The sequence below is a fragment of the Mobula birostris genome, chromosome 8 (assembly GCF_030028105.1).
Source record: "Mobula birostris isolate sMobBir1 chromosome 8, sMobBir1.hap1, whole genome shotgun sequence".
Taxonomy (NCBI): Eukaryota; Metazoa; Chordata; class Chondrichthyes; order Myliobatiformes; family Myliobatidae; genus Mobula; species Mobula birostris.
This window is the reverse complement of record NC_092377.1, coordinates 133,313,517-133,336,061: the sequence shown is the minus strand read 5'-3', so window position 1 is coordinate 133,336,061 and position 22,545 is coordinate 133,313,517. Positions and strand designations below refer to the sequence as shown.

At 49.5% G+C, this 22,545-nt stretch overlaps 1 protein-coding gene across 1 annotated transcript in view; it reads left to right on the top strand.

Moving 5' to 3' along the window:
* Positions 1-22,545, top strand: part of LOC140201723 (sodium/potassium-transporting ATPase subunit alpha-3) — a 59,049-nt gene that overhangs the window by 8,916 nt on the left and 27,588 nt on the right. Inside the window, exons 2-11 of the mRNA XM_072266299.1 lie at positions 8,305-8,427; positions 10,256-10,315; positions 10,577-10,780; positions 11,424-11,537; positions 14,397-14,531; positions 15,638-15,755; positions 16,139-16,407; positions 16,933-17,131; positions 17,624-17,733; positions 18,417-18,551. Coding sequence (XP_072122400.1) covers positions 8,305-8,427; positions 10,256-10,315; positions 10,577-10,780; positions 11,424-11,537; positions 14,397-14,531; positions 15,638-15,755; positions 16,139-16,407; positions 16,933-17,131; positions 17,624-17,733; positions 18,417-18,551 — 1,467 coding nt within the window. The remainder of the gene's footprint in view (positions 1-8,304; positions 8,428-10,255; positions 10,316-10,576; positions 10,781-11,423; positions 11,538-14,396; positions 14,532-15,637; positions 15,756-16,138; positions 16,408-16,932; positions 17,132-17,623; positions 17,734-18,416; positions 18,552-22,545) is intronic.

Sequence of the window (22,545 nt, the reverse complement as noted above, 5' to 3'; positions counted from 1 at the left end):
GGGTAGGACTTTGACAATGAACAATAGGGCCTTTAGGGAGTGTTGTAGAACAGAAGGGCCAAGGTGTGTAAGTACCTGATTCCCAGAAAGCAGAATGCAGAGGCTTTGGAGGAGGCACAGAAAAGGTTCGCCAGGATCCTGCCTGAACTAGAGGGCATGAGCTATCAGGAGTGGTTGGACAAGTTTGACTTCTTTTCCCTGGAACATCAGTGGCTGGGGGGGCGGGGTGCGACTTAATCCAGGTTTATAAAATTATGATTTTGGGTAGATATTCAGGGTAAGCATACCATAAGGAGAATTGGGACAAATTTGGCTTCTTTTCCCTGGACCATACGAGGCTGAAGATGACTAGAGGTTTATAAGATTATGAGAGGCATAGACAGGGACATTCAGAATCTTTTTCCCAGGTAGAAATATCAAATACTAGAGGGCATTCATTTAAGAAGTGAGAGGGGGAAAGTTTAAAGGAGATGTGAGGGGCAAGTATTTTTTTTCACACGGAGTGTTAGGTGCTGGGAGGCAGATGTTTAAAAGGCTGTTAGATAAATGCATGAATAAGCAGGGGTTGGAGGAATTGGATATGTGCAGGCAGAAGGGAATTATCTTAATTTGGCATCATGCTTGTTCAGTGCATATACTGAGGATCTAAGGGTCCTGCACTGTGTGTCAGAGCTGTACTGTAGCAAAAATCACAGCTAAACAGGATAATGAAGACAGTGATATGCTGGCTTTAATCAGTCAGGGTACTGAGTACACAGGAGATAGGATGTTATTTTGTAGTTGTACACAGCGTTGGTGAGGCTACACCTGGAGTATTGTGTTGCGTGGTGATTACTCTATTATTAGGGAAGATGTCATTGAGCTGGAAGAGAAGATTGATCAGGATGTTGCTAGGACTCGAGGGCCTGAGTTATAGGGAAAAATTGGGCAGCTGGGACTTCATTCCTTGGAGCGTAGGAAACTGAGCCGTTACCTTAGAAACCAGCTTCCCCTCGGCCATCAGGTTTATGATTGGTCCATGAACACTACCTCACTGTTCCTGCACTGTTTATTTATTTTTAACTTGGAGTAATTTTATATCTTTGCACCGGACTGCTGCAGCAAAGCAACAAATTTCATAAGACAGTAACAATAAACCTGATTCTGATTCTGCAATGTATATATCACGAAGAACATGGACAGTGTGAGTGCACACAGTATTTTCGCCGGAGAAGGGGAATCGAAAACCAGGAGGTACAGGTTTAAAGTCGAGAGAGGGCCAACTTCTTCACACAGAGGGTTGGCGTTCAGATGGAACAGGCTGCCAGAGGAAGTAATTGAGGCAATAACAACATTTAAAAGATACCTGGACAGGTGCATGAGTAGAAAAGAAGGGGTATGGGCCAAGTGCAGGCAGATGGGAATTTGGTTGCCATGGGTGAGTTGGGCCAAAGACCCCATTTCTGTGGTGTGTAATGCCATGACCCTAGGTCAGGCAGCATTTGTGGAGAAAGAGAGATTGTCTACATCTCGAGCTATCAGAGTTAAGTGTGTTCATATACAGAGGAGGGGAGGTGGGTGGTGGAGCACTAGGGACCTCAATAGCATGGAGACAAGTTTATCAAGGTGACGCAAATGCTTTGGTTAGCAGGCAGATAACAATAGTTTGAGAGAGAGAGAGAGAGCAAGAGAGAGATAAGGGATGCATAACTAAATTGTGAACATAGAGGATGCTGGAAACACTTGGAAGATCAGGCAGAATCTGAAGAGAGAGCAAAAGTAGTCCAAATTGAAGGGTCTCCTCTCAAATATCAATTCTACTTCCCCCTCATCTACTACAGATGCTGCCTCCTTCAGCATCCTGTGTTGCTTCATATTCCAGCATTTGCCATCTTTTGTGTATCCAAACCTTAATCAATGTTACAGGTTGATAAGCTTACATCAGAGCTGGAGTTCTTTCACAAACAGGAAAAGCTGGCTATCTGAAATTACTTAATTCCTGTGGAGTCCCAAGCAGTGTACACCATGCGAGGTGCTATTCCCTGAGTTTTCATTGTACTTCTTGATAGATAGGGGGGGCAAATACTGGCAGGGATTATCCTGCTGAACATGTTCTGCACATAGCATCCATCGTTCTGGGGCAACCAGAATTGAATGCAGTGCATGGGAACTGATCCCAGACTTCGGCATTTTGCCATATTCAAAGGCTTTTAAGTGGTTTAAGTAGTGTTATTTTGAATATTTCTTGCTGGATACACCCTGAAGTAGCTCAAAAATAGTGGTCAGAAAATTCTCCAAGCAGGACGTATGCCATGGAGTTGGAAACAGGCCCTTCGGCCTGCTGAGTTGGTACTGGCCTGTGGGAGCAGATGGAGAGAACGTATGAACTCCTTGCAGGAAGAATCAGAACCAGGGTTAATATCACTGGCATATGTTGTGAAATTCGTTGTTTTTGTGGCAGCACTACATAATAACAGAAAAAAACAAGAATTATAGAAAGTGTATATATTAAATAGTTAAATAAATAGTGCAAAAATAGAAATAAAGAAGTAGTGAGGTAGTGTTAATGGGTTCAAAGTCCATTTAGAAATCAGATGGAAAAGAGGAAGAAGTTGTTCGTGAAACACTGAGTGTGTGCCTTTGGTTTCCGGTACCTTCTTTCCTAATGGTAGGAACGAGAACAAGGCAACACTCCTTTCTATAACAAATTAACCAGAACTGATGACGATGAATGGTGAAGAGTATATTGACTGGCTGTATCACAGCCTGGTATGGAAGCACCGATGCCCTTGAATGGCAACTCCTACACAAAGTAGCGGATACGGCCCAGTCCATCATGGGTAGAGTCCTGCCCACTATTCAGTACATCTACAGGAAGAGGCGTTGCAGGAAAGCAGCATCCATTATCAAGGACTATCATCACCCAGGCCATGTTATTTTCTTGCTGCTGCTCTCAGGAAGAAGCCACTGGAGTCTGAAGATTCACACCACCAGGTTCAGGAACAGTAATTACCCCTCAAACATCAGGCTCCTGAACCAAAAGGGATAACTCCACTCAACTTCACTTGCCCTATCATTGAAATGTTCCCACAACCTAATAGCTCAATTTCAGGGACTCTTCATCTCATGTTCTCATGTTCATAACGATTTATTTATGATTACTTTAATTTTGATTTTGCACACTGGTTGAAGGCCCAGGTTGCTGTGCTGTTTCATTGATTCTGTTATGGATTCATTGAGTATGCCTGCAAGACAATGAATCTCAGGGTTTTGTATGATGACATATATGTACTTTGATAATAAATTTACTTTGAACTTTGAGCACAATACTCCCAGTGTGGTCTAATCAGGCTTGCATAGAGCTACAACATAACCTCACACCTCTTGAACTCAATCCTCTGACCAATGAAGGGCAACTCAGCATACACCTTCTTAACCACCCTATCAACTTACACAGTAACTTTGAGAAATCCCTGAGGATTTGGACCCCAAGACTCCTTTGTTCTTCTACCCTGCCATTAATATTATACTATTAGTTTTGACCTCCTAAAGGGTATCACTTCAGACTTTATGGATTGAACTCCATCTGCCACTTCTCTGTCAGCCCTGCATCTTGTCAATATCCTGTTGTAACCTACAACAGCTTTCTACATTATCCACAACATCACCATCTGCAAACTTACAAAACTATCCTTCCACTTCCTCATCCAGAACACTTGTAAAAATCACAAAGTGCAGGGGTTCCAGAACAGATCCCTAAGGAACATGACTGGCCTCCAACCTCCAGGCTGAATATGCTCCGTCTATAACCACTCTCTGCCTTCTATGGGCAAGTCAATTCTGAAGCTTAGTCCTATATCCTCATGTTTTTGGTATTCCCACTGTGGAAAAGTAGTTTGACTAACTACCTTGTCTAGACCTCATGATCTGGCAACACCTACCCTCCGTTCACCTCAAGTCAGCTGAGGTCCAAGGACTCAAATCTCTGGAGAAGAGGTTTGATCATAGGTCACTGAGCAACAACACCCACCCCACCTGTCCTTGGGGACCTCTTTGTAAATCTCCTTTAAACCTTCCCTTTCTTGTTGTCAACCTATGTCCTCTGGTAGCTCTGAGTCTCTACCCTATTACTTGATAAACCTCTGTCAGGTCTCCCCTTAGCCTCTGATGCTCCAGAGTAAGCAACCCAATTTTGCCCAACCCCTCCTCATATAACTCAAGCCTTCTAATCCTGGTGAATCTCTTCTGCACCGTCTCCAAAGTTTCCACATAATTTCTATAATGGGGCAAACAGAATTGGATGCAATACTCCAGGTGTGGAGTTTTCTAACACTGCACCATCCTGACTCAAACTTTCAGCCTTGACTAAATAAAGGCAAGCACAGCCGCTGCCTTCTTTACCGCCCCACTAATGTGCAGCCACTTTCATGGAGTTATGGACTTGGACCCCAAGATCCCTCTGCACATCTATGCTCCTGAGGTCCTGCCCATGTACGGTGCAGTCGTAACCTTAGCAACAGAGGTGAAGAGTAATCAGCCCTGGACCCGAAAGCACAAACCCTTTGGGCCCATAGTGGGGGGAGGGGGTTTCCTCACTGCCCACAAATCGGCACCACAATGCTAATGGTGAGGGCCCTATACCAGCCTGCCACCCTCATCTTGGGCCCAACTCACTGCACACCGCATATAATTCAGACGAACAGGACAGACTTTACAATGAATTAGATCCACCTTCGGCAGTACAACTGGCCCCAGTAACTTGGTGTGATTGCTGCTTAAACTACAAACCATCCTTTCTCCCATTCTCCGGTAGTTCCCCATGCAGGTACCTGCAGTTGGGTGGATACTGTTAAACAGCATTACTTCCTTGCTTTTACATTCTAGTCTTCTTGAAATAAATGCTAACATTGCGTCACCTTGCTTACCACCAACTCAACCTGCAAGTTAACATACACTAGGACTCCCAAGTCCCTTTGCACCTCAGAATTTTTAAATCTTCTCCCTGTTTGGAAAATAGTTATGCTTTAGTTCCTTCTATCAACATGCATGACCATACATTTGCAAACACTGTATTCCATCTGCCACTTCTTTGCCCATTCTCCTAATCTGTCTAAATCCCACTGCAGCCTCCCTGCTTCCTCAACATATTGTATAGTGAGGTCAGAGTCCATCTTATATAGCTCATGCCCTCTAATCCTGGTGAACCTCTTCGGTACCCTCTCCAAAGCTTCTACGCAAATCCTGTAATCGGGCGACCAGAGCGAGGTGCATTGCTCCAGATATACAGTTCACAAATGTGGCCACCCAGCCATCAAGTCCATCATCCCAATATCAATCCTTGACATATAATGTAAAAGGAAGCGGTCCTAACTCCAATCTGTGCAGAACACCTCTAGTCACTGGCAGCTGACTAGAAAAGGTTCCCTTTATTTCCACTCTTTGCCTCCTGCCAATCAGCCAATCCTCTATCCATACTGGTATGTTTTCTGTATTATCATGTGCTCTTGTTAAGCAACCTCATGTGTGGCACCTTGTCAAAAGCCTTCTGAAAATCCACCATTTTTTCTGTGTTTGTTCTTCTTGTTAATTCTTCAAAGAATTCCAACAGATTTGTTAGGCAAGATTTTCCCTTGAGGAAGGTTCCCTTGACAAGGTTCCACACAGTAGGCTTATTCAGAAAGTCAGAAGGCATGGGATCCAGAGAAGTTTGGCCAGGTGGATTCAGAATTGGCTTGCCTGCAGAAGGCAGAGGGTGGTGGTGGAGGGAGTACATTCAGATTGGAGGATTGTGACTAGTGGTGTCCCACAAGGATCTGTTCTGGACCTCTACTTTTCGTGATTTTTATTAACGACCTGGATGTGGGGGTAGAAGGGTGGATTGACAAGTTTGCAGACGACACAAAGGCTGGTGGTGTTGTGGATAGCGTAGAGGATTGTCGAAGATTGCAGAGAGACATTGATAGGATGCAGAAGTGGGCTGAGAAGTGGCAGATGGAGTTCAACCTGGAGAAGTGTGAGGTGGTACACTTTGGAAGGACAAACTCCAAGGCAGAGTACAAAGTAAATGGCAGGATACTTGGTAGTGTGGAGGAGCAGAGGGATCTGGGGGTACATGTCCACAGATCCCTGAAAGTTGCCTCACAGGTAGATAGGGTAGTTAAGAAAGCTTATGGGGTGTTAGCTTTCATAAGTCAAGGGATAGAGTTTAGGAGTCGCGATGTAATGATGCAGCTCTATAAAACTCTGGTTAGGCCACACTTGCAGTACTGTGTCCATTTCTGGTCGCCTCACTATAGGAAGGATGTGGAAGCATTGGAAAGGATACAGAGGAGATTTACCAGGATGCTGCCTGGTTTAGAGAGTATGCATTATGATCAGAGATTAAGGGAGCTAGGGCTTTACTCTTTGGAGAGAAGGAGGATGAGAGGAGACATGATAGAGGTATACAAGATATTAAGAGGAATAGATAGAGTGGACAGCCAGTGCCTCTTCCCCAGGGCACCACTGCTCAATAGAAGAGGACATGGCTTTAAGGTAAGGGGTGGGAAGTTCAAGGGGGATATTAGAGGAAGGTTTTTTACTCAGAGAGTGGTTGGTGCGTGGAATGCACTGCCTGAGTCAGTGGTGTAGGCAGATACACTAGTGAAATTTAAAAGATGACTAGACAGGTATATGGAGGAATTTAAGGTGGGGGGTTATGTGGGAGGCAGGGTTTAAGGGTCGGCACAACATTGTGGGCCGAAGGGCCTGTACTGTGCTGTACTATGTTCTCTATGTTCTATGAAACCATTCTGACTTTGGCTTCTTTTATCATGTACCTCCAAGTACCCTGAGACCTTATCCTTAACAATTGAATCCAACATCTTCCCAACCACTGAGGTCAGGCTAACTGGCCTATAATTTTGTTTTTTCTGCCACCCTCCCTTCTTGAAGATTTCTTGCAATCTGGTGCAGAGCAGTTGCCACACCAAGCCGTGATGCGTGATATGGGATCAGATCAAAGAGACAATAATAGGGCTGATAAACACAGCCGATGAGGGCGATAGATATCAGATGGCCAATCATTCTCCTCTCTACAGACACCCCCCTCCCCCATGCCTGGCATACACAGGGAGCTCTGTGCAGAAAGACAGGATTGTGTGGTTTCCACAGTTCAAATCCTGGGAAGAGCAATATTGGAGATGGAATTTCCACGGAGTCTGGGTGTTGGAATTGTTTTGTTATTATGACATGTACTGAGATAAAATGAAAGTTTGTCTTGCGTACTGTTCATACAGATCAGATCATTGCACAGTGCATTGAGGTAGAACAAGGTAAAACTGTAACAGAATGCAGAGTAAAGTGTAACAGCTACAGAGAAAGTGCAGTGTAGATAGACAATAAGGTGCAAGATCATAATGGGGTAGGTTGTGAGGTACCAGGTAATGATTCAGTAGTCTTGTAAACACTGTCCTTGAGCCCAGTGGTACATGCTTTCAGGCTTTTGCATGTTCTGCCCAATGGGAGAGGGGAGAAGAGGGAAGGTCTGAGGTGGGTGTGGTCTTTGATTATGTTGGCTGCTTTACTGAGGCAGTGAGGAGTGTAGTCAGAGGCTTTGGAGGGGAGGCTGGTTTCCATGATGTGGGGAAAGAAGGAGATGATTTTCTAGAAGGGACTGGGGAGAGTCCATGATCTCTGGAACTGGGGAAGGAGGGGGCAGAATTCATAGATAAAGAGGCAAATGTTGTTGACCAATGGATCCTGAATCCAGGAGATATCAACTGGATGACTGAATCTGGAATCCAAAGTGATCCACTAGGCCTCCACGATCCGAAGCCAGTGCTGGCCCAGTTGCCGACATTCCCAATTGTGATATTAGATTCTGGCCTCAAGTTCAGGGTTGTTCCACCAGCAACAAACTGGCCCAGACGTTTGGTGGATTGGGAGAAGGGTGGGGGCAGTATCTTTGATGGAGGGTTACACGGAGTTCAAGCTCTCCTCTCCCCCTCTCCCTACCCCACCTGGCACCCACCCCCCCACAAGGGGTGGCGATGGGAGAAGAATAGACTTTGGGCAGGAGGGGGTCAAACACAGGAATGGACAGGTGTGGCCAGATAGAGGGAGGGGAAGGTGGATGAAGTAGGTTGGGGCAAAGGTGGGGGTGGAGGAAGTGTGCTGAGTGGGCGCGTGTGACGGGGAGGAGTGTGGTAGGAGGGAGTGGGGTGAGGGCAGAGTGCAAAAAGAGGGTTTTGCTTTTAGTCATTTGGGGTGGGGTCTAGTAGTATTGATTTGGATGGCGTGGGAAGAAGCCCACTCTGACCGTGCACTGTCCATCCCTTCCCACAGTACGGCCGCTCGGACAGTTACCGTGTGGCCACCACACAGGGTGGGAAGGATGACCAGCAGTCACCCAAGAAACCCAAGAGTCAGAAACGGGACATGGATGACCTGAAGAAGGAGGTGGCACTGGTGAGTGAAGGCACAGAAAGAGTCCGCGCTGGAGATGGGTGGGCAAAAAGGCCCTGGGAGTGTGTGATGGGGCAATGTGGAGGGAGCTTCACTCTGTGTCTGACTCAGGTGTGTGTGATGGGATGGTGTGGAGGGAGCTTCACTCTGTGTCTGACCCCGGGAGTGTGTGATGGGATGGTGTGGAGGGAGCTTCACTCTGTGTCTGACCCCAGGAGTGTGTGATGGGATGGTGTGGAGGGAGCTTCACTCTGTGTCTGACCCCGGGAGTGCGTGTTGGGACGGCGTGGAGGGAGCTTCACTCTGTGTCTGACTCAGGTGTGTGTGATGGGACAGTGTGGAGGGAGTTTCACTCTGTGTCTGACCCCGGAAGTGTGGGACAGGACAGTGTGGAGGGAGCTTAACTCTGTGCCTGACCCCAGGAGTGTGTGATGGGACAGTGTGGAGGGAGCTTCACTCTGTGTCTGACCCCGGGAGTCCGTGTTGGGACGGCGTGGAGGGAGCTTCACTCTGTGTCTGACCCTGGGAGTGTGTGATGGGACGGTGTGGAGGGAGCTTCACTCTGTGTCTGACCCCGGGAGTGTGTGATGGGACGGTGTGGAGGGAGCTTAACTTTGTGCCTGACCCCGGGAGTGTGTGATGGGACAGTGTGGAGGGAGCTTCACTCTGTGTCTGACCCTGGGAGTGTGTGATGGGACGGTGTGGAGGGAGCTTCACTCTGTGTCTGACCCCGGGAGTGTGTGATGGGATGGTGTGGAGGGAGCTTCACTCTGTGTCTGACCCCAGGAGTGTGTGATGGGACAGTGTGGAGGGAGCTTCACTCTGTGTCTGTCCCCGGGAGTCCGTGTTGGGACGGCGTGGAGGGAGCTTCACTCTGTGTCTGACCCTGGGAGTGTGTGATGGGACGGTGTGGAGGGAGCTTCACTCTGTGTCTGACCCCGGGAGTGTGTGATGGGACGGTGTGGAGGGAGCTTAACTCTGTGCCTGACCCCGGGAGTGTGTGATGGGACAGTGTGGAGGGAGCTTCACTCTGTGTCTGACCCTGGGAGTGTGTGATGGGACGGTGTGGAGGGAGCTTCACTCTGTGTCTGACCCCGGGAATGTGTGATGGGACAGTGTGGAGGGAGCTTCACTCTGTGTCTGACCCCGGGAGTGTGTGATGGGACAGCATCCCATTTAAAGGAACACTTCATGGGAACAGAACCCAGGATACGGATTTGTTCCTGCTCCCCGGGGCCACTTTACTGTAAGTATGCTTTTCACCCTCTGTTTCCTCCCTGAGCCTGATTGAATACTTCCGGAAGGTTTCCCAGCAGTCTCATTAAGCACCATCTCCAGTGAATCCAAAGAAGGCACTCCTGGGAGGTTCTGGGAGCAGGTTTTACGGCTGCTACACAGTTGAGTTGCAGATTTGCCATTGCCTTAAACATTGTAACTAGCAGTTCTGTCCCGTCCTGTCTTGGCTTTGACATGGCGTCTGCCCGTCCCGTCCTGCCTTAGACGTGGCGGTCTATCCATCCCTTCCTGCCTCAACGAGCTGAACTGTGAGGAGGGGTAAGCATACAGACTGTAAGGGCAGTAGGGGCAATCATTCACCCCCAAGCCTGTTTCTCCTGGATGAGGAGTCAGTTGGTCAGATTGTCCTCCACGGGGAGTCTGACCCTGGTCGGCAGCCTGGGCCGCTCGACAGAGTGGCCCATCACATTTCTGCTTGGAGCTGGGTTGCCACCTCCCCATTGGTGAGTGGAGGGATGGGGACACCAGCCGGAACCGTGCAGGGGGTGGGATGGGTCACCCTTCCTCCTCCTAACCCTCTTGCCTTTCTCAACAGACGGAGCACAAGATGTCCGTGGAGGAGGTGTGTAGGAAGCACCAGGCTGACTGTGTGCAGGTGAGTGTCTTGACCAGTTCCATCCCATTCCAGGAACAAATTCCATCTGCCTGTTCCATTCTGACCGGTCCCAGATGTAGCGTCGACCCATTCCATTTCATCCTGTCCCCGTCGGTTCCCTCTTGTTCTGTCCCATGGCATCTGGCATGTTGTGCATACCCTCCAGTCTGAATGTTTCCCCACAGGTCGTCTCCCCTCCCACCAGCGATCTCCCCCATCCCCCATCTCTTGCTCTGACCTCAGCGACCTTTGATCCTGCAGGGTCTGACCCATGCCAAGGCAGCGGAGTTCCTACAGCGGGACGGCCCCAATGCCCTGACCCCTCCCCCCACCACCCCCGAGTGGATCAAGTTCTGCCGACAGCTCTTCGGGGGCTTCTCCATCCTGCTGTGGATCGGGGCCATCCTCTGCTTCCTCGCCTACGGTATCCAGGCTGCCACCGAGGACTCGCCCTCCGGAGACAATGTGAGTGGGCAGGGCGATGGGAGGTGGGGCAAAGAGAGAGGGAGGAGACGAGGGGGAGAGGAGGAGGAGGAGGGGAGTAGGTGGAAGGTAGGGAGGGAAAGAAGTAGAGGGGGAGAGGAGAGCAGGGAAGGAGAGGGAGGAGGGGAGAGAAGGGGTGAGGGAGGGGGAGGAGAAGGAGGATGGAGGCAGGAGGGGAGAGAGGTGGGGAGGGATGAGGGGGAGGTAGAGGAGAGGGAGGATGGATGAGGAAAGGAGTGGAAGGGAGATGGAGGGGTGGGGAGGGGAGGAGGGGTGGAGGATAGGTGAAGTGTAGGGAGAATAGGAAAGGAGGGTATGGGGAAGGGCAAGGAAGAAAGGAGGAGGGTTGAAGGAGGGGAGGTGAAATGCCGGCAGGGAGAGAGGGGAGGGTTATATTGTGTCGAGGGGGATAGAGGGTCCTTTGGTTCTGCCAGGTAAGGTGGTTTCACTGATGCCTCCCCCACCTCCCCCTCACTCGGCACTATGGTGTGCCAGACCTCCCGGTTCCACTGACCGGTGCACAGCCTGGATGGGCGGTGCGGCTTCCTGCGGTGGGTGGAGTGAGGGGGCGCCGGGGCTGTTGGGGATCCTGACTGACGAGCTGTGTCACCTCTCCCCCCTGCAGCTGTACCTGGGCATCGTGTTGTCTGCCGTCGTCATCATCACTGGCTGCTTCTCCTACTACCAGGAAGCCAAGAGCTCGAAGATCATGGAGTCCTTCAAAAACATGGTGCCCCAGGTAGGCCGTAAACCCTCCCCCTACATCGGGTGAGGGGTCAGGGCCCCTGGGGGGGGGGGGGGGGCGGTGTCAGGCTCTGACACAGGGTCAGAGGTCGGGCCCCCTGGCGTGGAATGTGGCTGCACAGGTTGATAGGGTGGAAGAGAAGGCATTTGGCATTAGTCAAGACATCAGGTTCAAGAGTTAGGAAGTTATAAAACTCTGGTTAGGCCACATGGGGAGTATTGCATTCAGTTCTGGGTGCCCTTTTACAGGAAGAACGTGAAGACTTTGGAGAGGTTCGCAGGGATTTTGCCTGCACAAGAGGGCCTGTACGATGAGGGGAGGCTGGACAAGTTTATGTTGTTTTTGCTGGAGCAGCAAGGGTTGATTAGGGGTTGCTTCACCTGGTGCAGGTGAAGAGTAGGGACTTTATAGAAGTTTATTAGCTTATTAGAAGCATACACAGAGTAGATATCTGGTATTTTTGTCCCCCCCCCCAGGTGGAAATACTAGAGGGCATGCATTTAAGGAGAGAAGGAATAAGTTCACAGGAGACGTGCAGGGCAAGTTTTATGTTACAGAGTGGTGGATACCTGGAATATGCTGCCTGGAGTGGTGACGGAGGCAGATAGGACAGGACCCTTAGATAGTCAGGACTCTGGAAAGCCACTAAGGGCGCCAAGAGGCAATATCGAGCCAAGTTAGAAGCCCAGGCTAACCAGAGGGATGCCAGTAGACTGTGGCAGGGTCTAAATGAGATCACTGGGCTCAAAGAAAAGGCTGGGAATATCAATAACTGTAGCGCTTCTCTTCTTGATGAACTTAATGTATTCTACACAAGATTCGAGATTCATCGTCACTGAGGAGGACGTTAGAAGGGCCTTCCTGAAGATAAATCCAAGGAAGGTGACAGGCCCAGATAGCGTCCCGGGACGGGTTCTCAGGGCCTGTGCAAGCGAGCTAGCTGGAGTGTTTGCTGACATCTTCAACTGCTCCTTGCTTCAGTCTAAGATCCCCTTGTGTTTTAAGAAGGCAACGATAATCCCGGTGCCGAAAAAGAGCAAGGTGGCATGCCTGAATGACTATCGACCTGTGGCTCTGACATCAATTGCTATGAAGTGCTTCGAGAGATTGGTTATGGCACACATCAACCACAGCCTACCGGTCAACCTCGACGCTTGGCAATTCGCCTACCGGAGCAACAGGTCAACAGCAGATGCCATCTCTCTGGCCCTACATTCGTCCTTAGAACACCAGGAGAATAAAGACGCATATGTAAAGCTCCTTTTCATTGACTACAGCTCTGCCTTTAATACCATCATTCCAAATAAACTGATTCCTAAGCTCCAGAACCTGGGCCTTAGCACTCAGATCTGCAGCTGGATCTTCAACTTCCTCACAGACGGACCCAGGCTGTAAAAATAGGGGACAAGCTCTCCTCTACAATCATTCTGAGCACCGGTGCCCCACAAGGCTGTGTACTCAGCCCCCTGCTGTACTCAATGTACACCCATGATTGTGTAGCCAAGTTTCCATCAAACTCAATATGTAAGTTTGCTGATGACACCACAATTGTAGGCCGTATCTTGGGTAATGATGAGTTTGAGTACAGAGAGTAAATTAAGAACCTGTTGGCATGGTGCGAAGACAATAACCTATCCCTCAACGTCAGCAAGATGAAGGAATTGGTTGTTGACTTCAGAAGGAGTAGCGGACTGCACGACCCCATTTACATTGGTGGTGCGCAAGTGGAACAGGTCAAAAGCTTTAAGTTCCTTGGGGTCAATATCACAAATGACCTGACTTGGTCCAACCAAGCAGAGTTCACTGCCAAGAAGGCCCACCAGCACCTTTACTTCCTGAGAAAGCTAAAGAACTTTGGCCTGTACCCTAAAACCCTCACTAATTTTTATAGATGCACCGTAGAAAGCATTCTTTTAGGGTGCACCACAACCTGGTATGGAAGTTGTCATATCCAAGACCAGAAGAAGCTGCAGAAGATCGTGAACACAGCCCAGCACATCACACAAACCAATCTTCCGTCCTTGGACTCACTTTACACCGCACGCTGTCGGAGCAGTGCTGCCAGGATAATCAAGGACACGACCCACCTAGCCAACACACTTTTCGTCCGTCTTCCCTCCGGGAAAAGGCTCAGGAGCTTGAAGACTCGTACGGCCAGATTTGGGGACAGCTTCTTTCCAACTGTGATAAGACTGCTGAACAGATCCTGACCCGGATCTGGGCCGTATCCTCTAAATATCCAGACCTGCCTCTCGGTTTTTTTGCACTACCTTACTTTCCCTTTTCTATTTTCTATTTATGATTTATAATTAAAATTTTTATTATATTTACTATCGATTTGTACTCCAGGGAGCACAAAGCGCAGAATCAAATATCACTGTGATGATTGTATGCTCTAGTATCAATTGTTTGGCGACAATAAAGTAATAAAGTAATAAAGTAAATACATAGGCACGTGAATAGGAGGGATGTGGACATTGTATAGAGAGAAAGGATGAGCTTTGTTAGGCATTTAATTACCAGTTTAATTAGTACGGTACAACATTGTATTGTTCTCTAGTCTAGGACCCAATGATGGATGGGGCCGAATATTAGTCACTGGGTCATAGAGTCAGATGGGGTGTCAGGGTCTGAGATGGGACGTGGAGTTGACAGTCTGTTACTGCCCCCAGTCCCCAGGACTGGACACGGGGATCAGTGCTTAGGTGCTGCCCACAGAACCAATGATGGGACAAGGGTTGCAGGTTGTGACCTGTGGCTGGAAGGTGCTGGGAACGGCGGGTGGCGGGGGTGCGGGACGGGTGACACTCCCCACGTGATGAGCTCTTCCCCTTCGCTCCCCCCCCCGCACAGCAAGCCATGGTGATCCGTGAGGGCGAGAAGATGCAGATCAATGCAGAGGAGGTGGTGGCAGGGGATCTGGTGGAGGTGAAGGGGGGAGACCGGATCCCGGCAGATCTCCGCATTATCTCCGCGCACGGCTGCAAGGTACAGAGCACGCACCACCCCTCACCCCTTACTATGTGTGGCTGCCCAGTGACCTGTTACCCTCCATCCCCAGCTAGATCCCCAGTTTCTCCATCCCTTCTTGCCATATCTCCCCACTCACCCCACCTCTGCATCTCCCGGTCTCTCACCCGCCCATGGCATCTGCTCATTCCTCACCACCCTCCGGGAATTCCCGTATTTACCCTCCTCTGGAGTGTCCCTGTCTCTCAACACCCCCTCTGGCACCACTCCATCTCCCACCCTCCCCCACCCACCGGCAGCTCCCCATCTCTCCCCCCCAACCTGGCATCTCTCCGTCTTTTCGCACGTTCCCTCTGGTGTCACCCCTCCACTGTGCCTCCTTCCCACATCACCCCATCTTCTCGTACACATTCCCCCTCCCAACAGCTGATATTACTCCTCCTCATTTACAGTGGGGACAAAATCAACATCCTGTCTTCTGTTTCCTAACACCCCCCACCATGCTCCTTGTCTGTGGCTCCTCGCTACATTTCCTTCTGTCTGTTCGTTCTCCCACACCCTCCCCATTACATTTATTAATCTCTGACATGTTCTTCCTCTCCCCATCTCCTCTCCCCCCCGCTCTTTCTCCCTATCTCTTCTCCCTTCCCCTCTCTCCTCCTGTCTCCTCTCTCTCCTTTTCTCCTCTACCTCTCTTTTCCACCCTCCTGCCTCTCCATCTCCCCTCCCTCTCCCCGTCTCTGCTCACTTTCTCCCTCCCCTGTCCCCTCTCACTCTCCCCTCTGCCCTTCTTCTCTCTTTCTCACCTCCATTTCTCTACTTCCCATCATTCTCCCTTTACCCCCCTCTCTTCCCTCCACTCTCTCCTCTCTCCCTGTTTCCCCCTCTTCTCATCACTTTCATTCCCCCTCCCCATACCTCTCTCTCCCCAATCCCTCTCACTCCCCCCTCCCCATCCCCTTCACTCCCTATCTATCCCCCTCCCCTTCCTCCACCATCTCTGCTCCTCCTTGTGCCTTCTCCCTCCACCGTTCACACTTGCACCTTCCACCGTCCTGCCTGCTCCCCCACCCTCTGATTTCCAATCCCCTGTCCTTGCCCCCTCTCCCGTCTGTGTCCGACAGGTGGATAACTCCTCGCTGACCGGGGAATCGGAGCCCCAGACCCGCTCCCCCGATTGCACCAACGACAACCCACTGGAGACCCGCAACATCGCCTTCTTCTCCACCAACTGCGTCGAAGGTGAGGGGGTGGGGGGGTCACAGGGCTGGAGGAGGTGGTCGAGTAGGACCAGACACTGTGTGTGTATTTAGGATAGGGGTATGTGTATTGGGGTGTGTGTGAAACAGGAACGGTGTTTTTTATGTATGTGTGTGTGTGTGTGTCTGTGTGTGTCTGTGTGTGGGATGGGAGAGCAGCGGTGAGCACGGTGTGAAGGGGGTGTAGGTGCTGGACGGAGAAAGGTGTACGTGGTGTGGGATATGCAATGTGAGGGGGTGTGGGGAAAGCCTGTGAGTTGCATCGAGAAGTGTAAGGGACAGTGGGTCTGTGGGATGGGCATGGCGGGAGGTTAGGTAAGTGGGTACGGAGTGCACAGTGAATGCCACCATCCTGTGTTGTCCCAGGGACTGCGCGGGGGATTGTGATCTTCACGGGCGACCGGACAGTGATGGGACGAATCGCCACGCTGGCCTCGGGCCTGGACACGGGGAAGACTCCCATCGCCAAGGAGATCGAGCACTTCATCCATATCATCACTGGCGTGGCTGTCTTCCTGGGTGTCTCCTTCTTCATCCTCTCCATCATCCTGGGCTACTCCTGGCTGGAGGCTGTCATCTTCCTCATCGGCATCATCGTAGCCAATGTCCCTGAGGGGCTACTGGCCACCGTCACGGTGAGGGTCCTGACTGAAAGTCTTCTCTAAATCCCGACTGCCCCCTCTGAATCTCCACACCTGACCGTGTCCCCTATACTGACCCCTGACTGTCCTCTTTCCCCTCTGATCCCTGCCCATCCTGAACCTTGACCTCTTACAGCATGCCCTCTGAACCCATGATGCCTGACCCTCCCATCTAAATCCTGACCCCTTTCTATCCCCTTTGAACACTGAGCTATGTCCCTGAGTCTCCCATGTGAACCCTGAACTCCTTCACCCCAATCCATGGTCCTCACCTTGGCCCCTCCAAATCGTGATCCCTGACCAGGTCCTTTCTGAACCCCTGACTACATCCCATCCAGACGATGTCCTGTGAACCCTGACCCCAGCCATGCCTTGCTCACTGGCCCCGGCTGTACTCCCTGCCAATCTGTCACTTTGTTGTCACTGACCCCGGCCTATCTCACCCTCAACTACCAGGCACATGTGGACTCCTGGCCCTCTTCTTCGTGCTGACCCCTAACCCCGGCCTTGTGCACACAGGTCTGCCTGACCCTAACAGCGAAGCGGATGGCACGGAAGAACTGTCTGGTGAAGAACCTGGAGGCAGTAGAGACCCTGGGCTCCACTTCGACCATCTGCTCAGACAAGACAGGCACGTTGACCCAGAACCGCATGACCGTGGCCCACATGTGGTTTGACAACCAGATTCATGAGGCTGACACCACTGAGGACCAGTCCGGTGAGTGAGGCAGTTCTCAGGGGTGTTGGGGTTTTGTCTGCCTGTCTCTGGCTCCATTCCCCATTCTCCTCTCTCTCTCTCTCTCTCTCTCTCTCTCTCTCCTCTCTCTCTCTCTCTGCCTCTATCTCTCTCTATTTCTCTCTCTCCCTCTCTCCTTCTCTCTATCTCTCTCTCTCCCTCTCTCCCTCTCTCTATCTCTCTCTCTCTCTCTCTCTCTATCACTCTCTCTCTATTTCTATCTGTCTCTTTCTCTCTCTCTATCCTCTCTCTCTTCGTCCCCCTCTCCAGCTCACTGCCTCTCCTCCTCTTTCTCCTCTGCCCATTGCTTTCCTGTCCCTCCTTCATTTCCTCTCTTTTTTCTCTTTTCCCCCTCCCCTCTTCTCTGCTTCCTCTTTCCCCATTCACCTTATTTCTCCCACTCCCCGTCAGCACATTCCTGTCCCTCCCCCAGTCTTGAGCCCATATGACCTCTCTGTCTGCCCCCCACCCCAGGTGCTTCCTTCGACAAAAGCTCCATCACCTGGGCCTCCCTGTCCCGGATTGCCGCTCTCTGTAACCGTGCCACCTTCAAACCCGGACAGGAGAACATACCCATCCTGAAGGTAAGAGCTAGAGGCAACACCAACATCACCTCACCTCCCCTTTGGGTCCCTGGGGGTTTGGGCACAGAGGGTCCCATGTCACTCCCTGAGATACTGGGATACTGAGGGATATTACCCTGGACTATTGGGGATTCCCATGATACCTGGAGTGGTCACTGGGATACTGGGGATTTACTGCTGGTATACAGGGAACTTCCTTTGGAGATTGAAGACCTCCTTGGGATATTGAGGGATGTACCCAGGAATGTTGAGGTTTGCTGGAATATTGCAGGCTCTTGCTGTACTTTAAGGACCTTCCCTGGGATCCAGTTGTTCCTTCGTCTTCCGGGATCGTGATGGTTTCCTTTCCATGTTGGGGGCTTCTCCTGGGAAACTGAGGGGATTCGTTGGGATAATGGATGAGGACTTCCGCCAGAATGCTGTGGGCTTTCCCATTACACCTGGGGCTGTCTTGGGGCAGGAGCCGGGTGAGGGGGAGGTGTTCAAGGATTCCTTGAGGGAAGTGGAGGGTGTGAGTCCTGGTGGAGAAGTGGTGTGGTTGCGGGTGATGCTATGGGTGAGGCACAGGTTCCTGGGGCTTTTGGGGGGGGTGTCATTGTGGGATCCATGCTAAGCCCCAACCCCCGTCACCCTAGGGAGATAAGTCTGCTGAAGCCTATCCTATCTCTGTTCCCCTTCCACAGCGAGAAGTGGCTGGTGATGCATCTGAGTCAGCACTGCTGAAGTGTATCGAACTATCGTCTGGCTCAGTCAAGGCCACGCGAGACAAGAACAAGAAGATTAACGAGATCCCCTTCAACTCCACGAATAAATACCAGGTAAACCCCACTCCTCAGTGTTCTCACCCTGCGCCGGACCCTTGGAGTGTGTGATGGGATGGATTAGAGGGTGCATCACTCTGTGTCTGACCCCAAGAGTGTGCGATAGGGTGCTGTCCATCCTGTTGGGTGCGGTCTTTTGTTGATTCTATTATGTTTCTTGGATTTACCATGTATGCCCGCAAGAAAATGAAGCTCTGGGGTGTATGTAGTGACATATATGTACTTTGATAATAAATTTACTTTGAACTTTGAACTTGAAGTTTGTAGAGGGAGTCTTATCCTGTGTCTGACCCTGGGAGTGTGTGATGGGACCAATACGGAGGAAATTTTGAGCAATATTTACTCCCCTCCTGACGTATCCAAACTGGTCACTGTTGCAGTTATTGAAGCATTGGCTGCAGGTCTGGGCCATTGTCTGAGGGCTGTGCCTCATGCAGAGAACAGAAATTCAAATTGATTGTGCAGTGACCTCCAGGTGGTGGGTGCTTATATCAACATGTCTGTTACCACTCTACCACTGAGCTAACTGTGACCATTGTTGCCAAGGAAAACATCTGAAATGACTGAGCTTCCTTTCATTGGAACAAGTTCGTCTGGAAAATTTTAGTCCGATTAACCTCTCCTTATTCAACATCCAGAAATTCATCTGTACACGCTGAAAGTCGAGTTTACCGTCGTTTATTGCACAAGTCCATGGGTGCACTAGAAAACTAACTTGCAGTAGCATCACCAGCCCGCAGCATCAGATGCATCACATTTACACGCAAAACATAATTTACACAAAATTATACAAGAAAGGGCACGATTACAATGAATTGCAGGCATAGCATAGTAGTGAGCGTGATGATATTACCTGGTGCTTTCCGGAGCTTAGAGTTACGTTCCGGTGACGTTCTGTAAGGAGCCTCTGTATGTTCTCCCCATGGAATGCGTGAGTTTTCCCCGGGTGCTCTGATTTCCTTCCACAGTCCATAAACATTTCGGCTAGGTTAATTGGTCATTGTAAATCATCCTGTGATTAGGTTAGGGTTGATTGGTTGCTGGGGCGGCTTGGACCAACTCCATGCTGTACCACTAAATGAATAAAGTGCATTCTAGTGCAAAGTGGTCCTAGTGTTGTGTTGTTATACTGAGGGCTGTGCCAGTTGGTTCAAGAATTGAATGGTTTTGTAGGGAAGTAGCTGTTCCTGAACCTGGTGGTGTGTGAGTTCAGGCTTGCGTACCTCCTAGCTGTGAGAAGATGGCATGGCCTGTATGGTGGGAATTTCTGATCTTTGCCTTCCTGAGGCAGCACCTCCCGTGGGTGGTGGGACAGAGGGTACTCCTGATTTAGTTAGGGGGAGAAATTGGTTTATTATTGTCACACGTACCAAGGTACAGTGAAAAAGGCTTGTCAGGTATACTGTTCACACAGATCAAATGATTGCGCAGTGTGGTGGGGAATCATAGGCTGGGCTTTCCTAGGAGTGGAGGAGATGGAGCACAGATATGATAGACTGAGCAGTGTTAATAGGGCAGAAAGTTAATATTATTTTTCCATGGTATGTAGTTTTGGTCATTCTCCCTGTGGACACTTTGGAGAGGGTGAAGAAGAAGCTCACCAGGAAGCTGCCTGGATTTGAGAGCGTGAAGCGTAAGGAGAGGTTGGATAAATTTGGTTTGGTTTCTCTGGAGCTTCAAAGACCAAGGGGAGACCTGATAGAAGTGTACAAAATTATGAGAGGCACAGATAGTCAGAGTCTTTTCTCTGAGGATGGAAACGCCAAATACCAGAGAGCATGGTGTTACAGCGCTTGGAAAATTTAAAGATGTGCAACGAATCTTTTACACAGACAATCAAAATCAGGTTTTTAATATCACTGGCTTATGTCATGAAATTTTGTTGCGCTTTGCGGCAGCTGTACATTGCAATACATAATAATAAAAAGCTATTAATTACATTAAGAAATATATTTTGAACAATTAAGTAATGGAAAAAGAGAGAGAAATATTGAGGTAGTGTACATGGGTTCGTTGTCCATTCAGAAATCTGATGGCAGGGAGGGAAGTTGTTCCTAAGGTATTCAGCGTGTGTCTTCAGGCCCCTGGACCTCCTGCTTGATGGTAGCAAAGGGAAGAGGGCATGTCCTGGGTGCTGAGGGCCTAGATATTGGATACCACCTTTTTGAAGATGTCCTCAATGGTGAGGAGAGTTGTCCACATGATGGAACTAGCTGAGTTTTAAAACCCTTCGCAGCCTCTTTCGAGCCTGTACATTGGAATAGTATAATACATGTATAGAATAGTAACTATAATTAGAGCGCAGAAGACAACAAATTGTGCAAATACAAATATAATAAATAGTAATATACTGAGAATATGAGATATCAAAATAAAGAGTCCTTAAAGTGAGATCATTGATTGAATGTTGGGCAAGTGAGAGTAATCATCCCCTTTTGTTAAAGCCTGATGGTTCAGCGGTAATACCTTTTCTTGAACCTAGTGGTATAAGTTCTGAGGCTCTTGTACCTTCTACCTGATGGCAGCAGTGAGAAAGAGCATGGCATGGGTGGGCATCTCTGATGATAAATGTTGCTTTCCTCCAACAGCATTTCATGTAGATGCGTTCAATGATTGGGAGGGCTTTACCCATGATGTACTGGACTGAATCCACTGACCTTTGTAGGATTTTCTACTCAAAGGCATTGGTGTTTCCATACCAGGCCATGATGCAGCCAGACAATATACTCTCACTACACATCTATAGAAGTTTGTCAGAGTTTTTGATGTCACGCTGAATCTCCACAGACTCATAAGGAAGTAAAGGCGCTGCCGTGCTTTCTTCGCAATTGCACTTACTGCTAGATCCAGGACAGATCCTCTGAAATTATAACACCCAGGAATTTAAAGTTGCTAACCCTCTCTGCCTCTGATCCTTCAATGAGGACTGTCTCATGGACCTCTGGTTTCCCTTTCCTGAAGTCTACAATCAGTTCCTTGGTCTTGCTGACATTAAGTGAGAGGTTGTTGTTATTACACCACTCAGCCTAATTTTCTATCTCCCTTCTGTACGCTGGTTCATCACCTCCCTTGATTCAGCCAGTGGTGTCATCAGCAAACTGGAATATGGTATTGGAGATGTGTTTCACCACACAGTCAGAGGTGTAAAGCGAGTAGAGCAGGGGCTAAACACACAGCCTGTGGTGTGCCTGTGCTGGTGAAGGTTGTGGAGGAGATGTTGTTGCCAATCTGAACTGACTCGCATCTACAAGTAAAGAAATTCAGGATCCAATTGCACAAGGAGTTATTAAGGCCAAGGTCTTGGAGCTTATTGGTTCGTTTTGAGGGTTCGCAATGTTCTGACAGTCAAAAGTGATCGTAGAAGGCATTGAGCTCTTCTGGAAGTCAAGCCCTGCTGTCTCCCATGTTGCTTGATTTAACTTTGTGGGAAGTGATAACACTCAAACCCTGCCACAGCTGTTGAGCATTCCTCATTGACTCGTGTTGGGTCTGGAATCTCCACTTTGCCGTTGAGAGGGCTTTCCGGAGATCATACCCGCACCTCTTGTGGTTTTCTTGGTCTCCAGACTTGAATGCCTCTGATCTGGCCCTCAGCAGATTTTGAATCTCATGCTTCATCCAGGGCTTCTGACTGGGGAAGACGCTGAATGATTTGGTGGGGACACACTCATCTACAGCTGTTTTAATGAAGTCCTTTACAACCACACCGTGTTCATTCAGATCTCCAGATGAATGGGCCACTGACTCAAGGCAATTCTGTTATCGTTCCTCTGTCTCTAGCGACCACCTCTTAGTTGTCCTGATCGCTGGAGACTTGCTTTTTAGCCTCTGCCTGTATGCAGGTAGGAGGAGGACAACCAAGTGATCCAATTTACCGAATGCGGTCCGAGCAAGGGATGGCAGACATTCCTCATCTTAGTGTAGCGGTGGTCTAGTATGTTGGGACCTCTGGTTATACGCTGGTGATAATTAGGCCTTCTTCAAACAAGCC